The following is a 22,919-nucleotide window of genomic DNA, read 5'->3' as shown; positions in this document are numbered from 1 at the left end:
GGACCCTGTCTGATTCTGCTCACCTTTATCCAGGGCCCTGAAAATAGTTAGGTGCCCCAGAAAGTTGGGAATGGATGTCAGTAATGATCACTGCATTCACAGGGGGCCAGCAATGTCAGCACCCTTGACAATAAGGTGTCTTCCTCCCCACTCTGCAGATGAAGACACCTGGACTCAGGTAAGTGAAGGCCCTTGCCAGAAGACATAAGGCAATGCCCTGGGAGAGATGCGATTCTCACCCAGAGCGACCTGTCTGCAGAGCCTGCTTTCTTTTTTTTTTTTTTTTTTTTTTTTTTTTTTTTTTGAGACGGAGTCTCGCTCTGTCGCCCAGGCTGGAGTGCGGTAGCGCGATCTTGGCTCACTGCAAGCTCCGCCTCCCTGGTTCACGCCATTCTCCTGCCTCAGCCTCCTGAGTAGCTGGGACTACAGGCGCCTGCCACCACACCCGGCTAGAGTCTGCATTCCCTCCACTACAGCCAGGCCTTGTTCCTGGAAAGTGCTCCTGGGAGGCCCCTGTACCAGCCTGACCATGCGCCACGGGATTCAGGGACCTACTTTATCTGCCATTTGTCTGTCTGAACTTGAAATATTTAACCTCCGCGCTATAAAAACAGACTCGGCTGAGCACAGTGGCTCACGCCTGTAATCCCAGCACTTTGGGAGGCTGGGGCAGGCAGATCACCTGAGGTCAGGAGAGACCATCCTGGCCAACATGGTGAAACCCCGTCTCTACTAAAAATACAAAAATTATCTGGGTGTGGTGGCACATGCCTGTCGTCCCAGCTGCTTGGTGGCTGAGGCAGGACAATCGCTTAAGCCCGGGAGGTGGAGGTTGCAGAGATCATGCCACTGCACTCCACACTGTGTGACAGAGACTCCTTCTGAAAAAAAAAAAAAAAAAAAGGTCAGGATCTACCATTGTGAAGGGATTCCTTGCATTCCTTGCATTCCTATCGCTGAGCAGTAACCTAAACACTTTGATTTTTCAGTGCCTCCAAAGACCCACTAAACCAACAACCACCTCACTCCTGCTAGTTTCTTGCCTTACAGTGCCCCCGCCTGCTGGACTTCAGAAGAACAGAACTAACTGCCTTAATATCCTCCTCTCTGGATGTCCTAGTCAGCTCAGGCTGCCGTAACTGAATCCCATAGACTGGGTGGCTTAAACAACAGAAATCTATTTTCTTTTTCCCTTTTTTTTTTTTTTTTTTGAGACTGTCTTGCTCTGTCACCCAGGCTGGAGTACAGTGGCACAAGCTCGGCTCACTGCAACCTCCACCTCCCAGGTTCAAGCAATTCTCCTGCCTCAGCCTCCCAAGTAGCTGGAATTACAGGTGCCCGCCACCATGCCCAGATAATTTTTGTATTTTTGGTAGAGACGGGATTTCACCATGTTGCCCAGGCTGGTGTCCAACCTAAAATGCTCACCCCCCTGCAAAGCCAACCTCAGGCATGCCCCGTAGAGGGAGAGAGCTGCAGGGGCACAGGCCCTCTGCTGGGGCACAGGCAGACTGGCATATCCAGGGATGCTGAAAGCACTCTCCCCAACACAAACACTGGCCAGCCCTCTGCCTCTGAGTCAGTCACTTGTGTTAGTCTTAATCATTAAACCCATTAAACCACAGCCTGCAGCAACTGTAAATTATGAGTGCTGGTTCAGGGTTCTTGATTTTTTTTTTTTTTTTTTTTTTTTTAGACAAGTTCTCACTCTGCTGCCCAGGCTGGAGAGCAGTGGAATGATCATGGCTCACTGTAACCTCCAACTCCTAGGCTCAACCAATCCTCCTGCCTCAGCCTCCCAAGTAGCTGGAACTACAGGTGCACACCACCACACCCAGCTAACATTTTTTCTTTTTTCTTTTTTTTTTTTTTTAGAGACAGGAGTCTCATGATGTCGCCCAGGCTGGTCTTGAACTCCTGGGCTCAAGCGATCCTCCCACCTCAGCCTCCCAAAGTGCTGGGATTACAGGCGTGAGTTACCATGCCAGCCCAGTGTTCCTGATTAAAGGGTGGTCACAGAGTAAAAGAAGGGCTTTGTAATGGGGAGATGGGAAAGAGAAAATTATTCCAGAACTCCAATTTGTTTTGGCTTTTCTTTTGTTTTGTTTTGTTGCAACAGAGTCTCACTCTGTTGCCCAGGCTGGAATGCAGCTGCAACCTCCACCTCCCAAGTTCGAGCGATTCTCGTGCCTCAGCCTGACGAGTAGCTGGGATTACGGGCATGTGCCACCATGCCCAGCTAATTTTTGTATTTTCAGTAGAGACGGGGTTTTGCCATGTTGGCCAGCTGGTCTTGAACTCCTGATCTTAAGTGATCTGCCCACCTGGGCCTCCCAAAGTGCTGGGATTACAGGCACAAGCCACTGCTCCTCGTCCAGAACTCAGGTTTGAAGAGAATTAGCATGACTGAGTATAACAAAGAAGCCCTGAGCCTCCCAGAAGGCAAGGCAGAAAAGGAAATCCAATCTTTGTCTATAAACATGGAGTCATAGAAAGCAGAACAATTCAGTGATTTTCAAATTTTGCTTCATGGTGGACGTAGGGGGTGACACCAAGCCATTTATAATCTCCTTGCCCTCATCACCACTTTTCTCAACTTTAATTAGAGCAGCTCAACGTTTGTTTCCATGTATTTCCATTTAAACACAGATCCCATGGCCAAAAAAAGACAAAAACCAGGTTGGGCACGGTGGTTCATGCCTGTAATCCCAACACTTTGGGAGGTCGAGGCAGGCGGATCACAAGGTCAGGAGAGCAAGACCATCCTGGCCAACATGGTGAAACCCCGTCTCTACTAAAATACAAAAAATTAGCCAGGCGTGGTGGCGCGCACCTGCAGTCCCAGCTACTCAGGAGGCTGAGGCAGGGGAATCGCTTGAACCCGGAATGCAGAGCTTGCTGTAAGCCAAGATCGTGCCACGACACCCCAGCCTGGCAACAGAGCTAGACTCCGTCTCAAAAAAAAAAAAAAAAAAAAAAAGACAAAAGCCAGAAAAATTCCAAAACCTAGCTTCAAATCCTGTCTCCACCACCCACTAGCAATAATTTTAGGAAAAACTGTGCTTCGGTTTCCTAAACTGTAAAATAGGTGTCAAAGTACTTACTCCACAGGGTTTTCTTAATTAAATGAGAGTTTGTTTGTAAAGCAATGAGTACTAGGCCTGGAATATAGTAAGAACTCAACCTATAGTAGCTGTCAAAGGATATGTCCCCCAAAGTATCCTCTTTGACATCAAATTAGAGTTGAAGGCAATTAAGAAGCAGCAAACACAGGAAAACTCCCTCCGCCCTCCCCCTTATCTGCCTAAAGGCAGGATAAAAATTCATCTTTACTGGAGACAACTCTAGACTCTTATCAGCTCAGAGATGGCACCAGAGGAATCTGCAAGGAAACCTCACTCCAGCGGTTTCCTCCCATATATTTACCTTCCCAAGCTTCCAGCCCTTGGAAGCCCAAAACTGCTTACCTTTGTCCTGTCATTTCTCCACAGATTCATTGTTCTTTGTTGAAGATGTTATATAAGCCAGAGTTCTAAGCCACTGCTTTGAGTTACTTTTCACTGAAGTTGCTGCCATGTGATATGCATGGCACGCGTCACTAAACTGTTTTTCTCCTCAATCTGTCTTTTGTTACAGGGGTCCGTCCCAGCTAAGAACTCATGATGATTGAGGAAAAATTCTTTTCCTTGCTGTAGCAAAAATTATTTTGCTACACTGTTATTAGCAATCATGCAAGCTTGCCAGAAAAGAAAAACTTCTTTTTAACATAAAACGCCAAGAGGAATCAGAGCTCAAATCTGCCCGAGAAAGGACATTAATTACATAATGTTCTGTTTCCAAAACAGCATTTTTACGGGAAAGGCAGGAACATTCTTCCTGTGAGTCTATATTGCTAAAATCCCAGGTGAACTGCTTAGCTCTGGTCCTGCTGGGGTAGTGGGGTGGGGAGACAAGAGCTAATTCTGTGGCCCAGACCTGGATTCAAGCCCCAGCTCTGCCACTTATTTGTCACAAGCCTGGGCAACTTGCTGAACCTCATTTTCCATTTTAAACATCTGTGACAAGGGTAATGAGAGCTGTGCTCATTGAACATCTAGTGCCTGTGCCAGGAACTGTGCTCAGCACTTTATATGAATTCTCTCATTTAATCCCCCAAGACTGTCATTACCCCCATTTTATCTGAACTCACATCTGCCTGGCTTTGTTATCCTGGCAGCACTCGCTGGTGGAGGCTGCAGGAGGATGTTTTGCAAAGCACCCACATTCAAGCTTTCCCATCTGTCACCAGAAATATTCTGCAAGCATGCTGAGGCCAAACAGCCTTCCCCCTTCCTCCTTCCCTGCCAGCAGGCGGCTCCGCCTTTACCAATCTGGCAGAGTAGGTCCCTGGGACAAGAATCCCAGCCCCATCTCACTCATGGCTTTTAGAAAAGACAGTGGCTGGCCAGGTGCGGTGGCTCTCGCCTATAATCCCAGCACTTTGGGAGGCCAAGGCAGGTGGATCGCCTGAGGTCAGGAGACTGAGACCATCCTGGCTAACACGGTGAAACCCTGTCTCTACTAAAAATATAAAAACTTAGCCAGGCGTGGTGGCAGGCGCCTGTAATCCCAGGTACTCGGGAGGCTGAGGCAGGAGAATTGCTTGAACCCAGGAGGCAGAGGTTGCAGTGAGCAGAGATTGCGCCACTGCACTCCAGCCTGGGCGACAGAGCGAGACTCCGTCTCAAAAATAAATAAATAAATAAATAAATAAATAAATAAATAAATAAATAAATAAAATAGAGTACTTGGCAAGCACCAAGCACAGGGCCAGAACTCAGAAAAAGCTCATTATCATCCTCTTCCTGTCCCTGGTAGTTCCACTCCCTCATGTCTCTTGCTGATCAGACCCTTCCAGGTCCTATGTCCATTCACTCACTCTTCTCAGTCCCTAAACTTGTCTGACATCCATCCCTCCCTGATGCTGGCCCACCTCAAGATCCCCTGCCCTTCTCCCAGCCCTTATCTTTTTGGGGGAGGTATCACCTCACACCTTCTGACACCAACTCGGAGTGCCCCCATATTATCTAATCTTTTCACTGCTATTTTAAAACAACTCCTGGGAACTTCTCTTCTGCTTGAATCTGCTAATCCCAAACCCCAAAAAGCCAAGGGCATGGGTGTGGCATGGCTTCCCCTATCTGGTTGTCCTCCCCAGAGAAGACTCTGCCTCTAAGCCCCCTTGTCCTTAGGCAGAGTCCTGTGACTCGTTCTGGTCAATGAAATAGGAGCAGGAGTGTGATGAGGGTCACTTCTGGGCTGAGGCAGTGAGAAGCCCTGGGGATCCTCAGGTCTCCCTCTTCCCCTTGGTGGCAAGCGCGAAGGCTGAGCATTAAGATGGAGGAGCATAAAGTCAAGCAGGCTGGCTCACTAACTCAACACGCAGAGGACAGCTGTCCTGACGCTTATCATGCCAGCAGTGGACTTGGCATGAGGGAGGAATAAACTTGTGTTTAGCCACTCAGATTTGGGAGTGCTGTATTACTGCAGCACAGTCTAGCTCATTCTGCCTAATGAAGTAACACAAGCTAAAGTTCCAGAAGCCTATGGAATTTCTATATTGGAGTACACAGCTAGAAAAAAAAAGGATAACATTGGATATGATGTTTTAACAAGTAAATAGATGGAATAAATGCTAATTTGACTCAAAATATGTGATTTATTCTAAGAAAATTAATAAAACACGAATAGGAATAAAAGACACTATAGGGAAAGAGTGAAAGACAAATATGCTTTTCTGGGTTCGGAAGATGAATCAACAGTGTCAAGTCTGTCTGTTAATCTACGGAGATTTTAATCTTTATTAGATTTTAAGGCCAGGCACTGTAACTCACACCTGTAATCCCAGAACTTTGGGAGGCCAAGGTGGGTGGATCACCTGAGGTCAGGAGTTAGAGACCAGCTTGGCCAACATGGTGAAACCCCGTCTCTACTAAACATACAAAAAATTAGCTGGGTGTGGTGGCAGACACCTGTAATCCCAGCTACTTGGTAGGCTAAGGCAGGAGAATCGCTTGAACCTGAGAGGCGGAGGTTGCAGTGAGCCAAGATCACACCACTGCACTCCAGCCTGGGCAACGAGTGAAACTCCATCTCAAAAAAAAGGAAAAAAAAAAAAAAAGATTTTAAGACCACAGGAGATACCTGTAGACTTTGAGAGTGAAATTGTATTAGTCAAGACTCTTTCAGTGGCAAACGAGAGAAATGTTATTCAAACTGATTTTTTTTTTTTTTTTTTTTTTTTTGAGACGGAGTCTCGCTCTGTCGCCCAGGCTGGAGTGCAGTGGCCGGATCTCAGCTCACTGCAAGCTCCGCCTCCCGGGTTCACGCCATTCTCCGGCCTCAGCCTCCCGAGTAGCTGGGACTACAGGCGCCCGCCACCTCGCCCGGCTAGTTTTTTGTATTTCTTAATAGAGACGGGGTTTCACCGTGTTAGCCAGGATGGTCTCTATCTCCTGACCTCGTGATCCGCCCGTCTCGGCCTCCCAAAGTGCTGGGATTACAGGCTTGAGCCACCGCGCCCGGCTCAAACTGATTTTTTTAATAAAAGGAATTTTATAGACATAAAATTAAGCCTCAGGTGTGGCTGGATCCAGGATCTCATGTCTCATTCTCTCTCTCTCTCTCTCTCTCTCTCTCTCTCTATCTATCTATCTATCTCTATCTCTCGCAGTGTTCTTATATACAGAGTGAGATGACTCCTGGTAGCCCCTAACCCATCCTCCAACTGAGCAAGCACAACAGAAAGAGTCAGTCTCAACTAGGAGCAATTTGGGGGTGGGTGGTCAGAGAGGAAGGTCTATGATTGGCCCAGTTTGGATCACTGAAAACCAAAAAAAAATAAAAATCCAACACGAATGTCATCAACATCATCCCAAAACTCAAATCAGAGGCTAAGACAATCCCTGGTGCCGCAGAAAAGTGAAAAACTCTGAGGACAGAGTAAGAGAAACAAACTTCTTTGTCCATGACATTTTCTCCCTGACTCACAGTTTCTACACTGGAAAAAGTAAGATTGAAGCAGACAGCCAGCTTCCCCACCACCTTGGGTTCCCTTGGAGAAAAACCATTCCTGCTTCAACCAGCATCCCAAGTGCCTATAAGAAGAAAAACCCCCAAGGGAAGCTAGTAACAAAAAGGGGAGATGGGACTAAAAACTTCAGTCCATGAAACTCTGCTCTTTATCTCAGCCAAAGGAGACAGCGAATCAGAGGGGCTGTTCAGCAGCACCAGGCTGTAGGAGGTACACACCATGGGTCTTCCGGGCATGAACCCCTAGCCAGCCTTCCCCCACAGCTGAGGTATTGCTTTTGAGAACCCCTCTATTTAAGATGGGTAGTGTTCTGAACATTTGTAATAGTCAAGACAAACCTTAGCTTAAGGCACCATCTACTGAAAAAACAAAAAAGGCAGTAATCTAGGATTATGGGGACTCATGGTAACTGCAAAGAACGTTTAAACAAACAAACCCTAGAAAGGCCAAAATAAGCCAGACAGAGAAGACTAGAATAAATGAGAAGACAGGAATAAATGACTACTCCTTCAATGTGAAGCCATAGATATATATCTACAAGAAACAATAGGAAAAAAGGAAACATAACCTTCCCAAATGGACAAAGCAAGAAGCCAATGACTGACCCTAACAAGACAACAGTGTGTGCATTCTTAGATCAAAAATTCAAAATAACGATTCTAAGGAGACTGAACAAACTCCAAGATCACACAGAAGAGCAATTAAGAAATTTGTCAGAGAAATTTAACAAAGGGACTTATTTATTTATTAAGAGTTAGAGTTTGTTTTATTCAGAGTCTTACTGAGGATTACAACCTGGGAGAGTCTTTCCAAAAGTTTCAGCCAAAAATTTTGTATTCTGCTAATCTGAGCTTTTTAAATGAAGGAAAAATAAAATATTTTCCAGACAAGCAAACCCTAAGGAAATTCACCACCACTTGACCAGCCCTACAAGAAATGCTCAAAGGAGTTCTCAACGTGGAAATGAAAAGGCAATACTCTCCATTATAAAAGCACACAAAAGTATAAAACTCACGGATCCTATAAAACAATTACATAATTGAGAATACAAGGCAACTAGATAATAGTTAACATTATCACAGAAACAAATCCTCAAATATCAATATTAGCCTTGCACATAATGATCCAAATGCTCCACTTAAAAAATATAGACTGGCAGAATGTATTTAAAAAAAAAAAAAACACAAGATCTAACCATATGCTGCTTAAAAGAATCCCACTTACCAAGTAAAGACATTCACAGACTCAAAATAAAGGGGTGGAAAGAGATACTCCACACGAATAGAAGCCAAAGGCAAGAAATGTGGCTATACTTAATATCAAGTAAAACAGACTTTAGATCACCAAAAGTAAAAAAAGGTAAAGAAAGTTATTATATAATAATAAAGAAATCAATTCAACAAGAAGATGTAACAATCCTAAATATATATGCACCCAACACTGGAGTACCCAGATTCATAAAACAAATATTATGACCTAGAAAATAAGATAGGCAGCAACACGATAATAGCACGGAACTTCAACACCCCATTGACAGCACATAGACAGATCACTGAGGCAGAAAACCAATAAAGAAACTCTGCATTTAAACTAGCCTCTAGACCAAATGGACCTAATAGACATTTATAGAACATTCTACCCCAAAATTGCAGAATATACATTTTTCTCATTGGCACATGGAAGATTCTCCAAAAGAGATCATAAGCTTGGCCACAAAGCAAGTCTCAAATACAAAAAATAAAAATAAAAATCATATCAAGTATATTCTTGGACCACAATGGAATAAAACTAGAAATCAATACCAAGGAACTCTCAAAACTATACAAATATGTAGAAATCAAAAAGTCCACTCCTGAATGATTTGGTGGTAAATAATGAAATTAAGACAGTAATTTAAATTTTTGTTTGTTTGTTTGAGATGGATTTTTGCTCTTGTTGCCCAGGCTAGAGTGCAATGGCTCAATCTTGGCTCACTGCAACCTCTGCCTCACGGGTTCAAGCGAGTCTCATGCCTCAGCCTCCCTAGTAGCTGGGATTACAGGTGCCTGCCACCATGCCCAGCTAATTTTTTATGTTTAGTAGAGACAAGGTTTCACCATGTTGGCCAAGCTGGTCTCCAACTCCTGACCTCAGGTGATCCACCCACCTTGGCCTCCCAAAGTTCTGGGATTACAGGCATGAGCCAACGCGCCCAGCCTAAAAATGTTTTAATGAATGAAAATAGAGGCCATGTGCAGTGACTCACACCTGTAATACCAGCATTCTGGGAGACTGACGTGGGCAGATTGCTTGAGCCCAGGAGTGAGACTGGCCTGGGCAACATAGCAAAACTCCATCTCTATTAAAAATACAAAAAATTAGCCGGGCATGGTGGCACATGCCTGTAGTCTCGGCTATTCAGGAGGCTGAGGGGGAGAATTACCTGAGCCCAGGAGGTTGAGGCTGCAGTGAGCCAAGATCGCACAACTAGCACTCCAGCCTAGGAAACCAGAGTGAGACCCTGCTGAGAGGGAAAGAGAGAGACAGAGACAGAGACAGAGACAGAGAGACAGAGATAAAATAGAGATGCAGCATACCAAAGCCTCTGAGATACAACAAAAGCAGTACTAAGAGGAAAATATAAAGCATTAAATACCTGCCTCAAAAAGATAGATCTTAAATTAACAACCTAACATCTCACCTCTAACAACTAGAAAAGCAAGAACAAACCAAACCCAAAAGTAGCAGAAGAAAATAAATAAAGATAGCCGGGCGCGGTGGCTCAAGCCTGTAATCCCAGCACTTTGGGAGGCTGAGACGGGCGGATCACAAGGTCAGGAGATCGAGACCATCCTGGCTAACACGGCGAAACCCCGTCTCTACTAAAAAATACAAAAAAAGCTAGTCGGGCAAGGTGGCGAGCGCCTGTAGTCCCAGCTACTCGGGAGGCTGAGGCAGGAGAATGGCGTGAACCCGGGAGGCGGAGCTTGCAGTGAGCTGAGATCCGGCCACTGCACTCCAGCCCGGGTGACAGAGCGAGACTCCGTCTCAAAAAAAAAAAAAAAAAAAAAAAAAAAAAAAAAAGAAAATAAATAAAGATTAGAGCAGTACTAAGTAATATTGAGACTAAAAACCAATACAAAGGATCGATGAAACAAAAAACTGGTTTTTTGAAAAGATAAACAAAATTGATAGGCCACTAGCTAGATTAACCAAGGGAAAAAAAAGAATATTCAAATAGACACAATCCGAAATGACAAAGGTGGTGTCACAACTGATATCACAGGAATACAAAAGTTCATCAGAGACTACTATGAGCATCTCTATGTGCACAAACTAGAAAACCTAGAAGAAGTGGGCAAATTTCTGGAAATATGCAACTTCCTAAGACTGAACCAGGAAGAATTAGAAATCTTAAACTGACCAATAATGAGTAGTTAAGTCAATAATTTTTAAAATCTCCAAACAAAAACAAAAACCCAGGACTAGATGGCTTCACAGCCAAATTTTACCAATGTACAAAGAACTGCTACCAATTCTACTGAAACTATTCTAAAAAATCAAGGAGGAGGGAATCCTCCCTAACTCATTATATGATGCCAATATTACCCTGATACCAAAGCCAGGTAATGACACAACATAAAAAGAAAACTTCAGGCCAATATCCCTGATTAACATAGATGCAGAAATCCTTGCCAAAATACTAGCAAACTGAATCCAAGAGCACATCAAAAAGATAATACACCAAAATCAAGTGAGTTTTATTCTAAGGATGCGAAGATGGTTCAACATACACAAATACATAAATGTTATTCACCACATAAAGAGAATTTAAAACTGTGTGATCATCCCAGTAGATGCAGAAAAAGCATTCCATAAAAGCCAGCATCTCTTTAAAATAGGGGAAAAAAAAAAACCTCAACAAACTAGGCATCAAAAGAACATACTTCAAAATAATAAAAGCCATATACAACAAATCCATAGCCAACCTCATACTGAATGGGAAAAAGTTGAAATCATTCCTGCTAAGAACTGGAACAAGGCAAAGATGCCTACTTGCACCACTCCTACCCAACATAGTACTGGAAGTCCTAGCCAGAGCAATCAGGCAAGAGAAAGAAATAAGAGGCGGCCGGGCGCGGTGGCTCAAGCCTGTAATCCCAGCACTTTGGGAGGCCGAGACGGGCGGATCACGAGGTCAGGAGATCGAGACCATCCTGGCTAACCCGGTGAAACCCCGTCTCTATTAAAAAAAAATACAAAAAAAAAAAAAAAAAAAAACTAGCTGGGCGAGATGGCGGGCGCCTGTAGTCCCAGCTACTCGGGAGGCTGAGGCAGGAGAATGGCGTGAACTCGGGAGGCGGAGCTTGCAGTGAGCTGAGATCCGGCCACTGCACTCCAGCCTGGGCGACAGAGCGAGACTCCATCTCAAAAAAAAAAAAAAAAAAAAGAAATAAGAGGCATCCAAACTTGGAAATAGGAAGTCAGATAATCTCTGTTCACTGACATGATGTTATCCCTAGAAAACCCTAAAGACTCCTCCAAAAGACTCCTAGATGTCATAAAGTTTCAGGATACAAAACAATGTACAAAAATCACTAGTGTTTCAGGATACAAAACAGTGTACAAAAATCACTAGCGTTTCGGGATATAAAATAATGTACAAAAAAATCACTAGCATTTCTATATACATCAATAACAATCAAGCTGAGAACCAAATTAAGAATTCAATCCCACTTACAATAGTTACAAAAAAATATATCAGCAGGGCACGGTGGCTCAAGCCTGTAATCCTAGCACTTTGGGAGGCCGAGGCGGGCGGATCATGAGGTCAGGAGATCGAGACCATCCTGGTTAACACGGTGAAACCCCATCTCTACTAAAAATACAAAAAAATTAGCCGGATATGGTGGCAGGCACCTGTAGTCCCAGCTACTCGGGAGGCTGAGGCAGGAGAATGGCATGAACCTGGGAGGTGGAGCTTTCAGTGAGCCAAGATCACGCCACTGCACTTCAGCCTGGGTGACAGAGTGAGACTCCGTCTAAAAAAAAAAAAACATATATATATATGACAAGGAAATCAAATCAACCAAGGAAATAAAAGATCTCTACAAAGAGAACTACAAAATATTGATAAAAGGAATTGTAGATGACACAAATGGAAAAACAGCCCATACTCATGGAATGGAAGAATCATTATCATTAAAATGACCATACTGCCCAAAGCAATCTACAGATTCATACTATTCCTATCAAGTTATCAATGTCATTTTTCATAGAATTTTTTTAAATCTTAAAATTTATATGGAACCAGAAAAAGAGCCTGAAAGCTAAGGCAATCCTAAACAAACAGACAGAGCTGGAGGCATCACATTACCTGACTTCAAATTATATTGCAAGGCTACAGTAATCAAAACAGCATGGTATTCGTACAAAAACAGACACATGGGTCAGTAAAATAGACAAGACACCCCAGAAAAAAGACCACACACCTACAAACAACTGATCTTCAGCAAAGTCAACAAAAATACACAGTAGAGAAAGAACACCCTAGTCAATAAATGGTGCTGGGAAAATTGGATAGCCATATGCAGAAGAATGAAGCTCGGCCCATATCTCTTACAATATACAAAAATTAACTTAAGATACATTAAAGATTTAAATGTAAGACCTGAAACTATAAAAATCCTAGAAGAAAATTTGAGAAAAACTCTTCTGGACATAGTCCTAGGCAAAGAATTTATGACTAAGTCCTCAAAAACAAACTCAACAAAAACAAAAATAGACAAATGGGACTTAATTAAACTAAAAAGCTCCTCACAACAAAAGAAATAACAACAGACTGAACAGACAACCTACAAAATGGGAAAAAATATTTGTAAGTGATGCATCCAACAAAGGAAAAATAGCCAGAATCTACAAGGAACTCAATCAACTCAACAAGAAAAAAACAAATAACCCCATTAAAAAGTGGGCAAAGGACATGAACAGACATTTTTCAAAAGAAGACATGTAAGTGGCCAAGAAACATGAAAACAATGCTCAACATCACTAATCATCAGAGTAAGACAAATTAAAGCCACAACGAGACACCATCTTATACCAGTCAGAATGGCTATTATTTAAAAGTCAAAAATCAACAGATGTTGGCAAGGATGCAGAGAAAAGGGAACACTTGCACACTATTAGTCAGACTGTAAATTAGTACAAGCTCTACAGAAAACAGTATGGAGATTTCTCAAAGAACTAACAATAAAACTACCATTCAATCCAGCAATCCCACTACTAGGTATCTAACCGAAGGAAAATAAGTCATTATACCAAAAACATACCTGCACTTTTATGTTTATTGCAGCATTATTCTCAATAGCTAAGTTATAGAATCAAACTAAGCATCCATTTACAGATTATGAAAGAAAGAAAATATTATATATTTGTATATTTATCACAAAAATATATATTGTTTAGTTATCACAAAAACATATATATTTAAACACATACATGTTTTTGTTGAGCTTGTTTTTGAGGACTTAATCATAAATTCTTTGCATGTATATTTACTCTATGTATATATAAAAAACAGAACACTACTTATCCATAAAAGAGAATGAAATGTTGCTGGCACAGTGGCTCACACCTGTAATCTCAGCACTTTGGGAGGCCGAGGCAGGTGAATCATCTGAGGTCAGGAGTTTGAGACTAATCTGGCCAACATGGTGAAACTCTGTCTCTACTAACAATATAAAAATTAGCCGGGCATGGTGGCAGGCGCCTGTAACCCCAGCTACTTGGGAGGCTGAGGCAGGAGAATCGCTTGAACCTGGGAGGCAGAGGTTTCAGTGAGCCGAGATTCTGCCACTGCAATCCAGCCTGGGCAACAAGAATAAAACTCCGTCCCAAATAAATAAATAATGAATATAAAAAGATATAGAGTGGCTAAATGGATTAAGAAAACAAGACCCAACTACTATATACTGCTTACAAGAAACTCACTTCACCATTAAAGACACATGTAGACTGAAAGTGAAGGAATGGAAAAATATATGCCACACAAAGGGAAAACAAAAAAAGAGCAGGAGTCACTATACTTATAGCAGATAAAATGGATTTCAAATCAAAGAATGTAAAAAGAGACAAAGACGGTCACTAGAGGGCTGGGTGTAATGGCTCACACTCCTATCCCAGCACTTGGGGAGTCTGAGGTGGGCAAATCACTTGAGACCAGGAGTTCGAGACCAGTCTGGCCAACATAGCAAAACCCCATCTTTACTAAAAACACAAAAATTAGCTGGGCGTCGTAGCAGGTGCCTGTAATCCCAGCTACTCAGGAGGCTGAGGCAGGAGAATCGCTTGAGCCTGGGAGGTGGAGGTTTCAGCAAGCGGAGATCGCACCACTGCACTCCAACCTAGGCAGCAGAGTGAGACCCTCTGCCACACACACACGCACACAAAGATACACACAGACTGAGAGTAAAGGGGTGGAAAAAGACATTCTTTGCTAATGGCAAGCAAAAGAGTGCAGGAAAAGCCATACTTGTATCCAGTAAAATAGACTTTAAGTCAAAAACTGTAAAAAGAGACAAAGAAGGTCATTATAAAATGATAGAGAAGTCAATTCATCAAGAAGATATAACGATCATATATGCACCCAACATCAGAATACACACACACACACACACACACACACACACACACAGGCTTAGGAGTCCAGCTGCATGACTCCTAAACCATAATTTCTAATCTTGTAGCTAATTTGTTAGTCTTGCAAAGGCAGTCTAGTCCTCATGCAAGAAGGGGGTTTATTTTGGGAAAGGGTTGTTACCGTCTTTGTTCAAAGTTAAACTCTAAATTCAGTTCCTCCCAAAGTCAGTTTGACCTGTGTCCGGGAATGAACAAGAACAGTTTGGAGGTTAGAAGCAAGATGGAGTCAGTTAGGTCAGATTTATTTCATCATCATAATTTTCTCAGTTATAATTTTTGCAAAGGTGGTTTCAACAATATAATATGATATGTACCACATGGTGACTGTGATAAACAGCAATGTGTTATATACTTGAAAATTGCTGAAAGAGTAGATTTTAAGTGCTCTTACCACAAAAAATAAGTATGTGAGGTAATGAACATGTTAATTAGCTTGATTTAGCCATTCCACAGTGCATATACATATTTCTAAACACCTGATTGTCCATGATAAATATATACTATCTTAATTTTTCAATTATAAATAAATAAGTTAAATATTTTTAAAGTATAAAAATAAGAAGAATACAAAATAGCATATTAATACCACCTATGAGGAATCCAATTTCTGACTACCAGTGAAACAGAATATCATGTGGCAAGTGGATGCATCTTAATAGACAAAAAAAACTTTGTGTGCATGGGGTGTGGTAAACCAAATATTAAAAAAAAAACACCAAGAACTTAATTTCAATCCAATCACAAGAAAACAGCAGACAAATTCAAATGGAAAGACATTTACAAGACACCTGACCAGTACTCTTCAAAGTATCATGGTCAGAAAAGACAAAGACTGAGGAACTATATACTATTTCATGTAGACAGGACAACTAAATGCAATGTGAGATCCTGAATTCAATCCTAAACTAGAAAAAGAACATTAGTGGGAAAACTAGCAAAACTCAATATGCAGAAAAATGGTAACTCAGCAATATTTCAAACCCTGCATAGTTCAAAGAAAGGACTGGCACTTGACAGCTCCTGGGAGTTAACCTCTATGCCCTTGGAATATCCTGCCTGAAAACAGTATCTTTGTATACTTGGGGCCTTGGGCCATGCCAGGCAGTTTATACTAATAATGTGATTCCGAGTGGGTCCTTGGGCCACACTCTATCAGTTTCACATCTGGAGTCGATGGAGACGGAGTAGCTAAGGTCAGCCACACCAGCATCCCACGGCTCTGTGATGACTGCAATAACTCTGGACACCAAGATGTTGCCAGATGGTGCCATGCAGTTCCAGTCTCTTGGTGTCCCAAACAAAAAGCTGGATTGGGCCGGGTGCCATGGCTCACTGTCAGGAGAACCCACTCCTGATGGTTTCGTGAGTTCTTTTCTATTTCCTGAGTGTCTCGGCTGGTTTGAGAAATAAAGGGAAAGAGCACAAGAGAGAAATTTAAAGCTGAGTGTCCGGGGGAGACATCACATGTCGGCAGGATCCGTGATGTTCCCCGAGTCGAAAAACCAGCGAGTTTTTGTTAGCGATTTTCTTTTTTTTTTTTTTTTTTTTTGAGACGGAGTCTCATGGCGCGATCTCGGCTCACTGCAAGCTCCGCCTCCTGGGTTCACGCCATTCTCCTGCCTCAGCCTCCTGAGTAGCTAGGACTACAGGCGCCCACCACCGCGCCCGGCTAATTTTTTGTATTTTTAGTAGAGACGGGGTTTCACTGTGGTCTCGATCTCCTGACCTTGTGATCCGCCCGCCTCGGCCTCCCAAAGTGCTGGGATTACAGGCTTGAGCCACCACGCCCGGCCTTGTTAGCGATTTTCAAAAGGGGAGGGAGTGCACGAACAGGGTGTGCGTCACAGAGATCACATACTTCACAAGATAATAAAATATCACAAAGCAAATGGAGGCAGGACAAGATCACAGGACCGAGATCACAGGACCACCGGATGGGGCGAAATTAAAATTGCTAATGAAGTCTTGGGCACGCATTGTCATTGATAACATCTTATCAGGAAACAGGGTGTGACAGCAGACAACCTGTCTGACCAAAATTTATTAGGCAGGAATTTTCCTCGTCCTAATAAGCCTGGGAGCACTACAGGAGACTGGGCTTATTTCATCCCTTCGGCTTTGACTATAAAAGAAGGCACGCCTTGAGGGGGCCGTTCATAGGCCTACCCTCAGGGTGCATTCTCTTTCTCAGGGATGTTCCTTGCTGAGAAAAAGAATTCAGCAATATTTCTCCTATTTGCTTTTGAAAGATGAGAAATATAGCTCTGTTCCATCTGGCTCACCGGTGACCAGTTCAAAGTTACCGCCCTTGTTCCCTGAACATCGCTGTTATCCTGTTCTTTTTTTAAGATGCCCAGATTTCATATTGTTCAAACACACATGCTTTACAAACAATTTGTGCAGTTGACACAATCATCACAGGGTCCTGAGGCAACATTCATCCTCCTTAGCTTACGAAGAAGATGACGGGATTAAGAGATTAAAGTAAAGACAGGCATAGGAAATCACAAGGGTATTGATTGGGGAAGTGATAAGTGTCCATGAAATCTTCACAATTTATGTTCAGAGATTGCAGTAAATACAGGCATAAGAAATTATAAAAGTATTAATTTGGGGAACTAATAAATGTCCATGAAATCTTCACAATTTATGTTCTTCTGCTGCGGCTTCAGCCAGTCCCTCTGTTCGAGGTCCCTGACTTCCCGCAACAGCTCATGCCTATAGTCCCAGCACTTCAGGAGCCCGAGGCAGGCAGATCATTTGAAGTCAGGAGTTCGAGACCAGCCTGACCAACATGGTGAAACCCCATCTCTACTAAAAATACAAAAATTAGCTGGGCATGGTGGCACATGCCTGTAATCCCAGCTACTCAGGAGGCTGAGGCAGGAGAATCGCTTGAACCCGGGAGGCAGAGGTTGCAGTGAGCCAGGATTGCACCACTGCACTCCAGCCTGGGCAACAGAACAAGGCTCTGTCTCAAAAACAAACAAACAAACCAAAAAACTGGACATGACACACACAAGTAGCAAAGCCAGCAGCAATTGTTTATTAAGCACAGCATTATACTCTCCAAGAGGGCAGAGTGGGCTGACCTCTGCGAGATGAGATCAGCATCAGTTTGCTGTGCTTGTGGTCTTCTTATGTGTTTTTTCCCTTTCTTTTCCCAAGGCTGCCTAATCTCTAGCTAGTGTCTGCCTTTTGATTGATAGGTGTGTTGCTTACTTTGGCCCTTGTGCACTTCCACGTCGACTCCATTCCATGACCTCAAGTACATGCATGATATGCAGTCCATATGCATGAGCTTTAATGAGCTGATTATCATACGGGGTCACGTTAAAGATACTTTTTCTCTCTAATGCGCATGCCCATCTCTGAGGAGCTGCCCTTTACTGGCTTGGTCAGGATCTTGCCAGCCATGGGGTCTCTTTACTCAGTTTTTTATCTTACTTTTGTTTTGGCTGCTTAACTTCTGCTTCTTATCTTGCTTCTTGCTCACTCACCCCTTCACCTTGCTTCTGCTTTCGATCATTCCGCCCTTTATCCAACCTCCAATTCCTTCTGCTGTTCTCCTACCTCAAAAGTGTGCTTCCCTGGTTGTCAATACTTCGTGCATATTGTAAACATCGTTTTCGGAAGAATTAAATGCTGTCCCTACAACACCACTGGGAGAGGACACCTAGAAGCTCAGTCCATTCTCTCCTAGACTTCCCACTATGTACCTTTTTCTTCTACTGATGTTAATCTGTAACCTTTTGCTATAGTAAACTGTAACCATGAGTATTACAGTTTCTTCCTGTTTGTTCTAGAGGCAAAGTCTCACTGTCACCCAGGCTAGAGTACAGTGGTTCCATCATAGCTCACTGCAGCCTTGAACTCCTGGGCCCAAACAATCCTTCCACTGCATCCTCCCAAGGAGCTAGCACTACAGGCACACATCACCACACTGGGCTAATTTTTACATATTTTTTGGTACAGACAGGGTCTTGCTATGTTGTCTAGGTTGGTGTCAAACTCCTGGCCTCAAGTGATCCTCACACCTCAACCTCCCAAAGCATTGGAATTATAGGCATGAGCCACCGCGCCTGGCTCAGTATAACAGTTTCTAAGTTCTGTGAGTCTTCCTAGCAAATCACCGGACCTGAGGTTGATCCTAGAGAACCTCTGACGCACTCAAATAAGTTCTGAAGATTAGCTAACAATATTGCAGCAGTGTTAATGTCTTGGTTTCATAATTGTACCTTAGAAGAAGCTGAGTGAAGGATATACAAGAACTTTTTGCAGCTTTCTGAAAGTCTAAAGTTATTTCAAAATAAAAAGTTAAAAACAAAGATCAAGGAGACAAGTGTGATCATGTTTAGTGCTGGATGTTAGGTACGTGTGGGTTCATTATATTTTTCTCTTCACTTTTGTACAAGTTTGAAATATCTTGTAATTTTAAAAGCCTTTTTAAGCTACAGAATTCAAGAGTTCAGTGCAACAAATCAAAATGATCACATCCAAAACATACAGAACAGGGTCAGCTTCAAAGTAGATGAGAAAACAATTTAAACATGGAGAGTTTATTAAAAAGCCTTGCTCCAAGAGCCCCTGAGCAAGGCTTTCTTCACTGGGCACTTCCTGCAATCCAAGCCTTTCTCTATGGCAGAGAGTAACTAAGTCATTCCCATAGCATAAATCCTTGACAGAGATGAGTCCAGTTGGAAGTGAGAACTTTCACCTCCAAACAGTGGGGCCAAGACCACCTTCCCTGAAACCACTGCCCACAGCAATGGGGACTGCCAGGATTCTGAGCCCCACAGCTCCAGAAGGACCTGCTAGGTAATAAGTTGCAAAGCTTGGGCCACAGGTCCTGCCTCTTCCTGCAGACACAAGCTAGACATTACCTTGGCGATATGATGGGGTGCTGTGAGGCTCCTTACGGAGCAAATACCTTGCATTACAGGGGGGCCAAGGCCCAGAAAGGGAGTACACCTGCTCAGGGTCAAAATAGCTCAGAAGTCCTGCCAGAACAGGAGCCTTGATCTCCTACTGGTCCCCTGATTTCTTTCCCAATCTTACACAAATGTGTTACGTAATCTACTTATTGTGCAAACCTAAACAAGGTGACATCCCCTCCCTGAGCTTGTTTCCTTACCTGCAAAATGGGGAGCCGCATCTGACTTTCCAGGGTGGTTATGCAGGGAGGGAACCTCTAAGCCTCTCATTCCTCTCACTAAGACCCAGCTCCCATCTGGATCCCACAAACTACAGATGGATGCGCCACAAATATTTTTCCAGGGAATGTCAGGGGATGCTAAGCATAAGACAAGCCATATTTTAGAGCAGAAACATGGGAAGAGAGGAAAAACATACACCTTACAGAGCAATCCTTTCACATGAGGACCATCTGAGGGGAGCCTATTAAGCTCATGTGATATTAACAGCTTGAGTCCCTGAAGGGCACACGGTGAAAGATCAGTGAAGACCAGGATATCACTTTGGAAACACTGCTGGGCTACGCAGCTTTTTGGTACAAGTAGTGTCAAAGGAATCCCTGGCTTTGAGAAGGAAGGGTTCCAACCTCCCAGCAGTCCTCCCAGAGCAGCCCCAGCAACAGCACAGAGGTCACACCCATGCAGGAAGAGAAAGAGGAGGGAGGGGAGCTCCGCAAGCCGGGACAGGCGGAGCGCTGGCCAAGCAGGGCTCTCCACTTATGTGTTCCAGCCCCTCTGTGGGAGGAGAGAAGGGCAGGACCACAAGCCTGCGAGAGGCTGTGGCCTACAGCCGGGGAGAGGCCAGCCCGGCCTACAGTGCAGACACAGGACAGAGGGGAGCCAGGTGAGCCAGGCTTTCGGGCGGGGAGGGACTGGGAGACCCCAGAGGACAGAGTCGCCCCCGTGATGACCCTGTCCGCAGCTCCGAGAGACCCTGAGCAAGGCTTTCTTCACTGGGCACCTCCTGCAAACCAGGCCCTGCACTAAGTGTTAGGGTCACAGTGTGACAGTGACAAAGATCCTGGCCCTCTTGCAGTTTCTGTGTTACTAGCAGGGAGATGGAAGTAAACAAAAACATATGAAATTAGTAAATGATCTCAAATGTCAGAAGAGGGTAAGTGAAAAGAGAAAAAGGAGAGCAGAGTGAGGAGGACAGGGAATGCTGGGGGAGGGGGCTTGGTTTTAAAGACGGTGGCCTCTTTAAGGTTAAATGAGGTTCAATGCAAACAGCCCTGGTGACATTTGAAGAAAGGGTGTTCTGGGCAGAGGGAGCTACCCCGGCAAAAGCTGGCAGTGGCAGGGAGGCCTGGAGCATTCAGAACAGCAAGGAGGTAGTGGCAACAGAGCAAGGAAAAGAGGTGAGGCAGGAAGAGAGGAGCCACACTAGGTGCGCTTGCAGGACTCCAGGGGGCAGAGGATGGAGCCCTTGCCAGCACCCCCACAGCCCTGCTAGGGGTATTGGTTTGAAAGCCTGCGTATGAATTTCACTTGCTACATGTGGCTGCATGATCTTATAAAGTCTCCTCCCTTTCCAAGGCCCACATCCTCCCCATAAAATGGTAATAACAGCAGTGCATCTGTCAGGTTGAGGTCAGGAAGGAAGGGCAATCAAAAGCATGGCAGCCTGCAGGAAAGATTTACAGCATGCCTGCTGCAAGCTAGGAAATGCAGAGCTGGCCTCCCAGGCCTTGTGGGAGGAACATGTAAGCAAATAAGAACTTGTCCCTAACTCTAGAGCACCCCGGGGACCAGGGAGCTGAACCTTGTTCAGAGAGAACAGCAGGGGCAAAGGGTAGGAAGAGAGTGAGTGGAGGCCAGGGATGATGTGGCAGTTAGTTGACATAGGAGAGAGGCGAGTGGAGTGGGAGGTGGGTAGACACAGCAAGGACTCCGTTCCACTAACAGTGGGCCCCAAGGAGCAGATTCCAAGCAGGAGAGGAAAACAATGTGATCTGCAGTTCAAGAGTTCACCTGGCAGCTGGGAGAACAGATAAAAGGGACACTGAGGCCAAGTAAGAGATGACAGTGGCCTGGATGCTAGCCAAAGAGATAGCAAGGAGCAGATGGACTCAAGAGACTTGTGAAATAGGATGAACTGCACCTTATGGTTCCCTCACTGTGGAGGAATAGGGGCTTCTCAGAGGCCAAGCATTTGCCATGGAGGAGACAGGGCCCAACCTGGGTGTGAAAGACACTCAGGGGTTCTAGGGGAACACTTCACAGTCAGGGAGCAGGTTTCCTCCTTTCAGTTCCACAATACACCTGCAGGGCTCATAGAAATGGGGCTGAATGATCCTAGAACTTATGAGCAGCTGAATGAGACCAAGGTGCCCTCAGTAATCCTCCACAGTGGAGCTGTAGTATGGACAAGGCATGTGCTTTGTGGTCAGACCCCATCCAACTCCTGGCCGTCTCCAGCTGTGTGGCTAGGGGCCACTCAGCCTCTCCAGGATTATTTTCTTCAGGTGTAACCTTCACTGACTTTTTTGTGAAGATTTCCCTAGGCAACTCATGTAACGCGAACTGCAGTGGATAGAGCCCAATCTTTGGGGTCAGGCCCTGTTCAATCTTATTTAACAAGTATTGAACAGACATGTACCAAGCAATGACTGCATACCATGCCTACCATGCACACAGTGCCTGGTCCACAGCCAGCGTCCACAGGGAGAGTGTGGAGGTGGAGTGGGATTCAGGTACTTAGGGATGTCTTTCTTCTACCAACCAGCCCTGGCTGACACCCAGCCCTAGGCAGTTCCTCTTGCACACAGGTTCTTTGCACCGACCAACACTGAGAGCAGACCCTCGGAGCAGCCGGGTCGGAAGTGTTTCACCTCAGTCACCAGACAGATCCAGGATAGGATGGGCAGCCCAGTGCACCGAGTGTCACTGGGGGATACCTGGAGCAGGCAAATGCACCCCGACATGGAGAGCGAGAGGTATATGCAGTCCTTTGACGTGGAACGGCTCACCAACATCCTTGATGGAGGTGCCCAGAACACTGCTCTCCGGAGGAAAGTTGGTAAGGGGAAGCTGGGGAATAGGACATCTGCTTTATGCCCCATGCTTCTCTTGTAAGAAGAGTCTCCTTCATTAGCAGTCCTGCTTTCAAATAACAAACTTTGCCTTGAAATTCCACTGTTAGAGATTCATTCCTTTGAACTGTAAAGACAATCTTCACATGTCAATATTGCCTG

General features: G+C 44.4%; 1 protein-coding gene across 6 annotated transcripts in view; it reads left to right on the top strand.

Moving 5' to 3' along the window:
* Window positions 1–20,349: 20,349 nt before the first annotated feature.
* The window catches only part of ACOX2 (acyl-CoA oxidase 2), a 33,643-nt gene continuing 31,073 nt past the window's right edge, over window positions 20,350–22,919 (top strand). For 3 of the 6 annotated variants that reach the window (XR_013414086.1, XM_077993259.1, XM_015130529.3), the window contains exons 1-2: window positions 20,361–20,569; window positions 22,494–22,744. Coding sequence is in view for 4 of the 6 variants with exons in the window: in XM_077993259.1 (XP_077849385.1) it covers window positions 20,445–20,569; window positions 22,494–22,744 (376 nt within the window). In the remaining 2 variants the exon portion in view is untranslated. Of the gene's footprint in view, window positions 20,570–22,493; window positions 22,745–22,919 lie in introns of all 6 variants that reach the window. The other 3 variants (XM_077993257.1, XM_077993258.1, XM_077993260.1) reach the window with 3 other exon arrangements.

The sequence above is a fragment of the Macaca mulatta genome, chromosome 2, assembly GCF_049350105.2.
Source record: "Macaca mulatta isolate MMU2019108-1 chromosome 2, T2T-MMU8v2.0, whole genome shotgun sequence".
Lineage (NCBI taxonomy): Eukaryota > Metazoa > Chordata > Mammalia > Primates > Cercopithecidae > Macaca > Macaca mulatta.
This window is presented reverse-complemented; position numbering and strand designations above follow the sequence as displayed.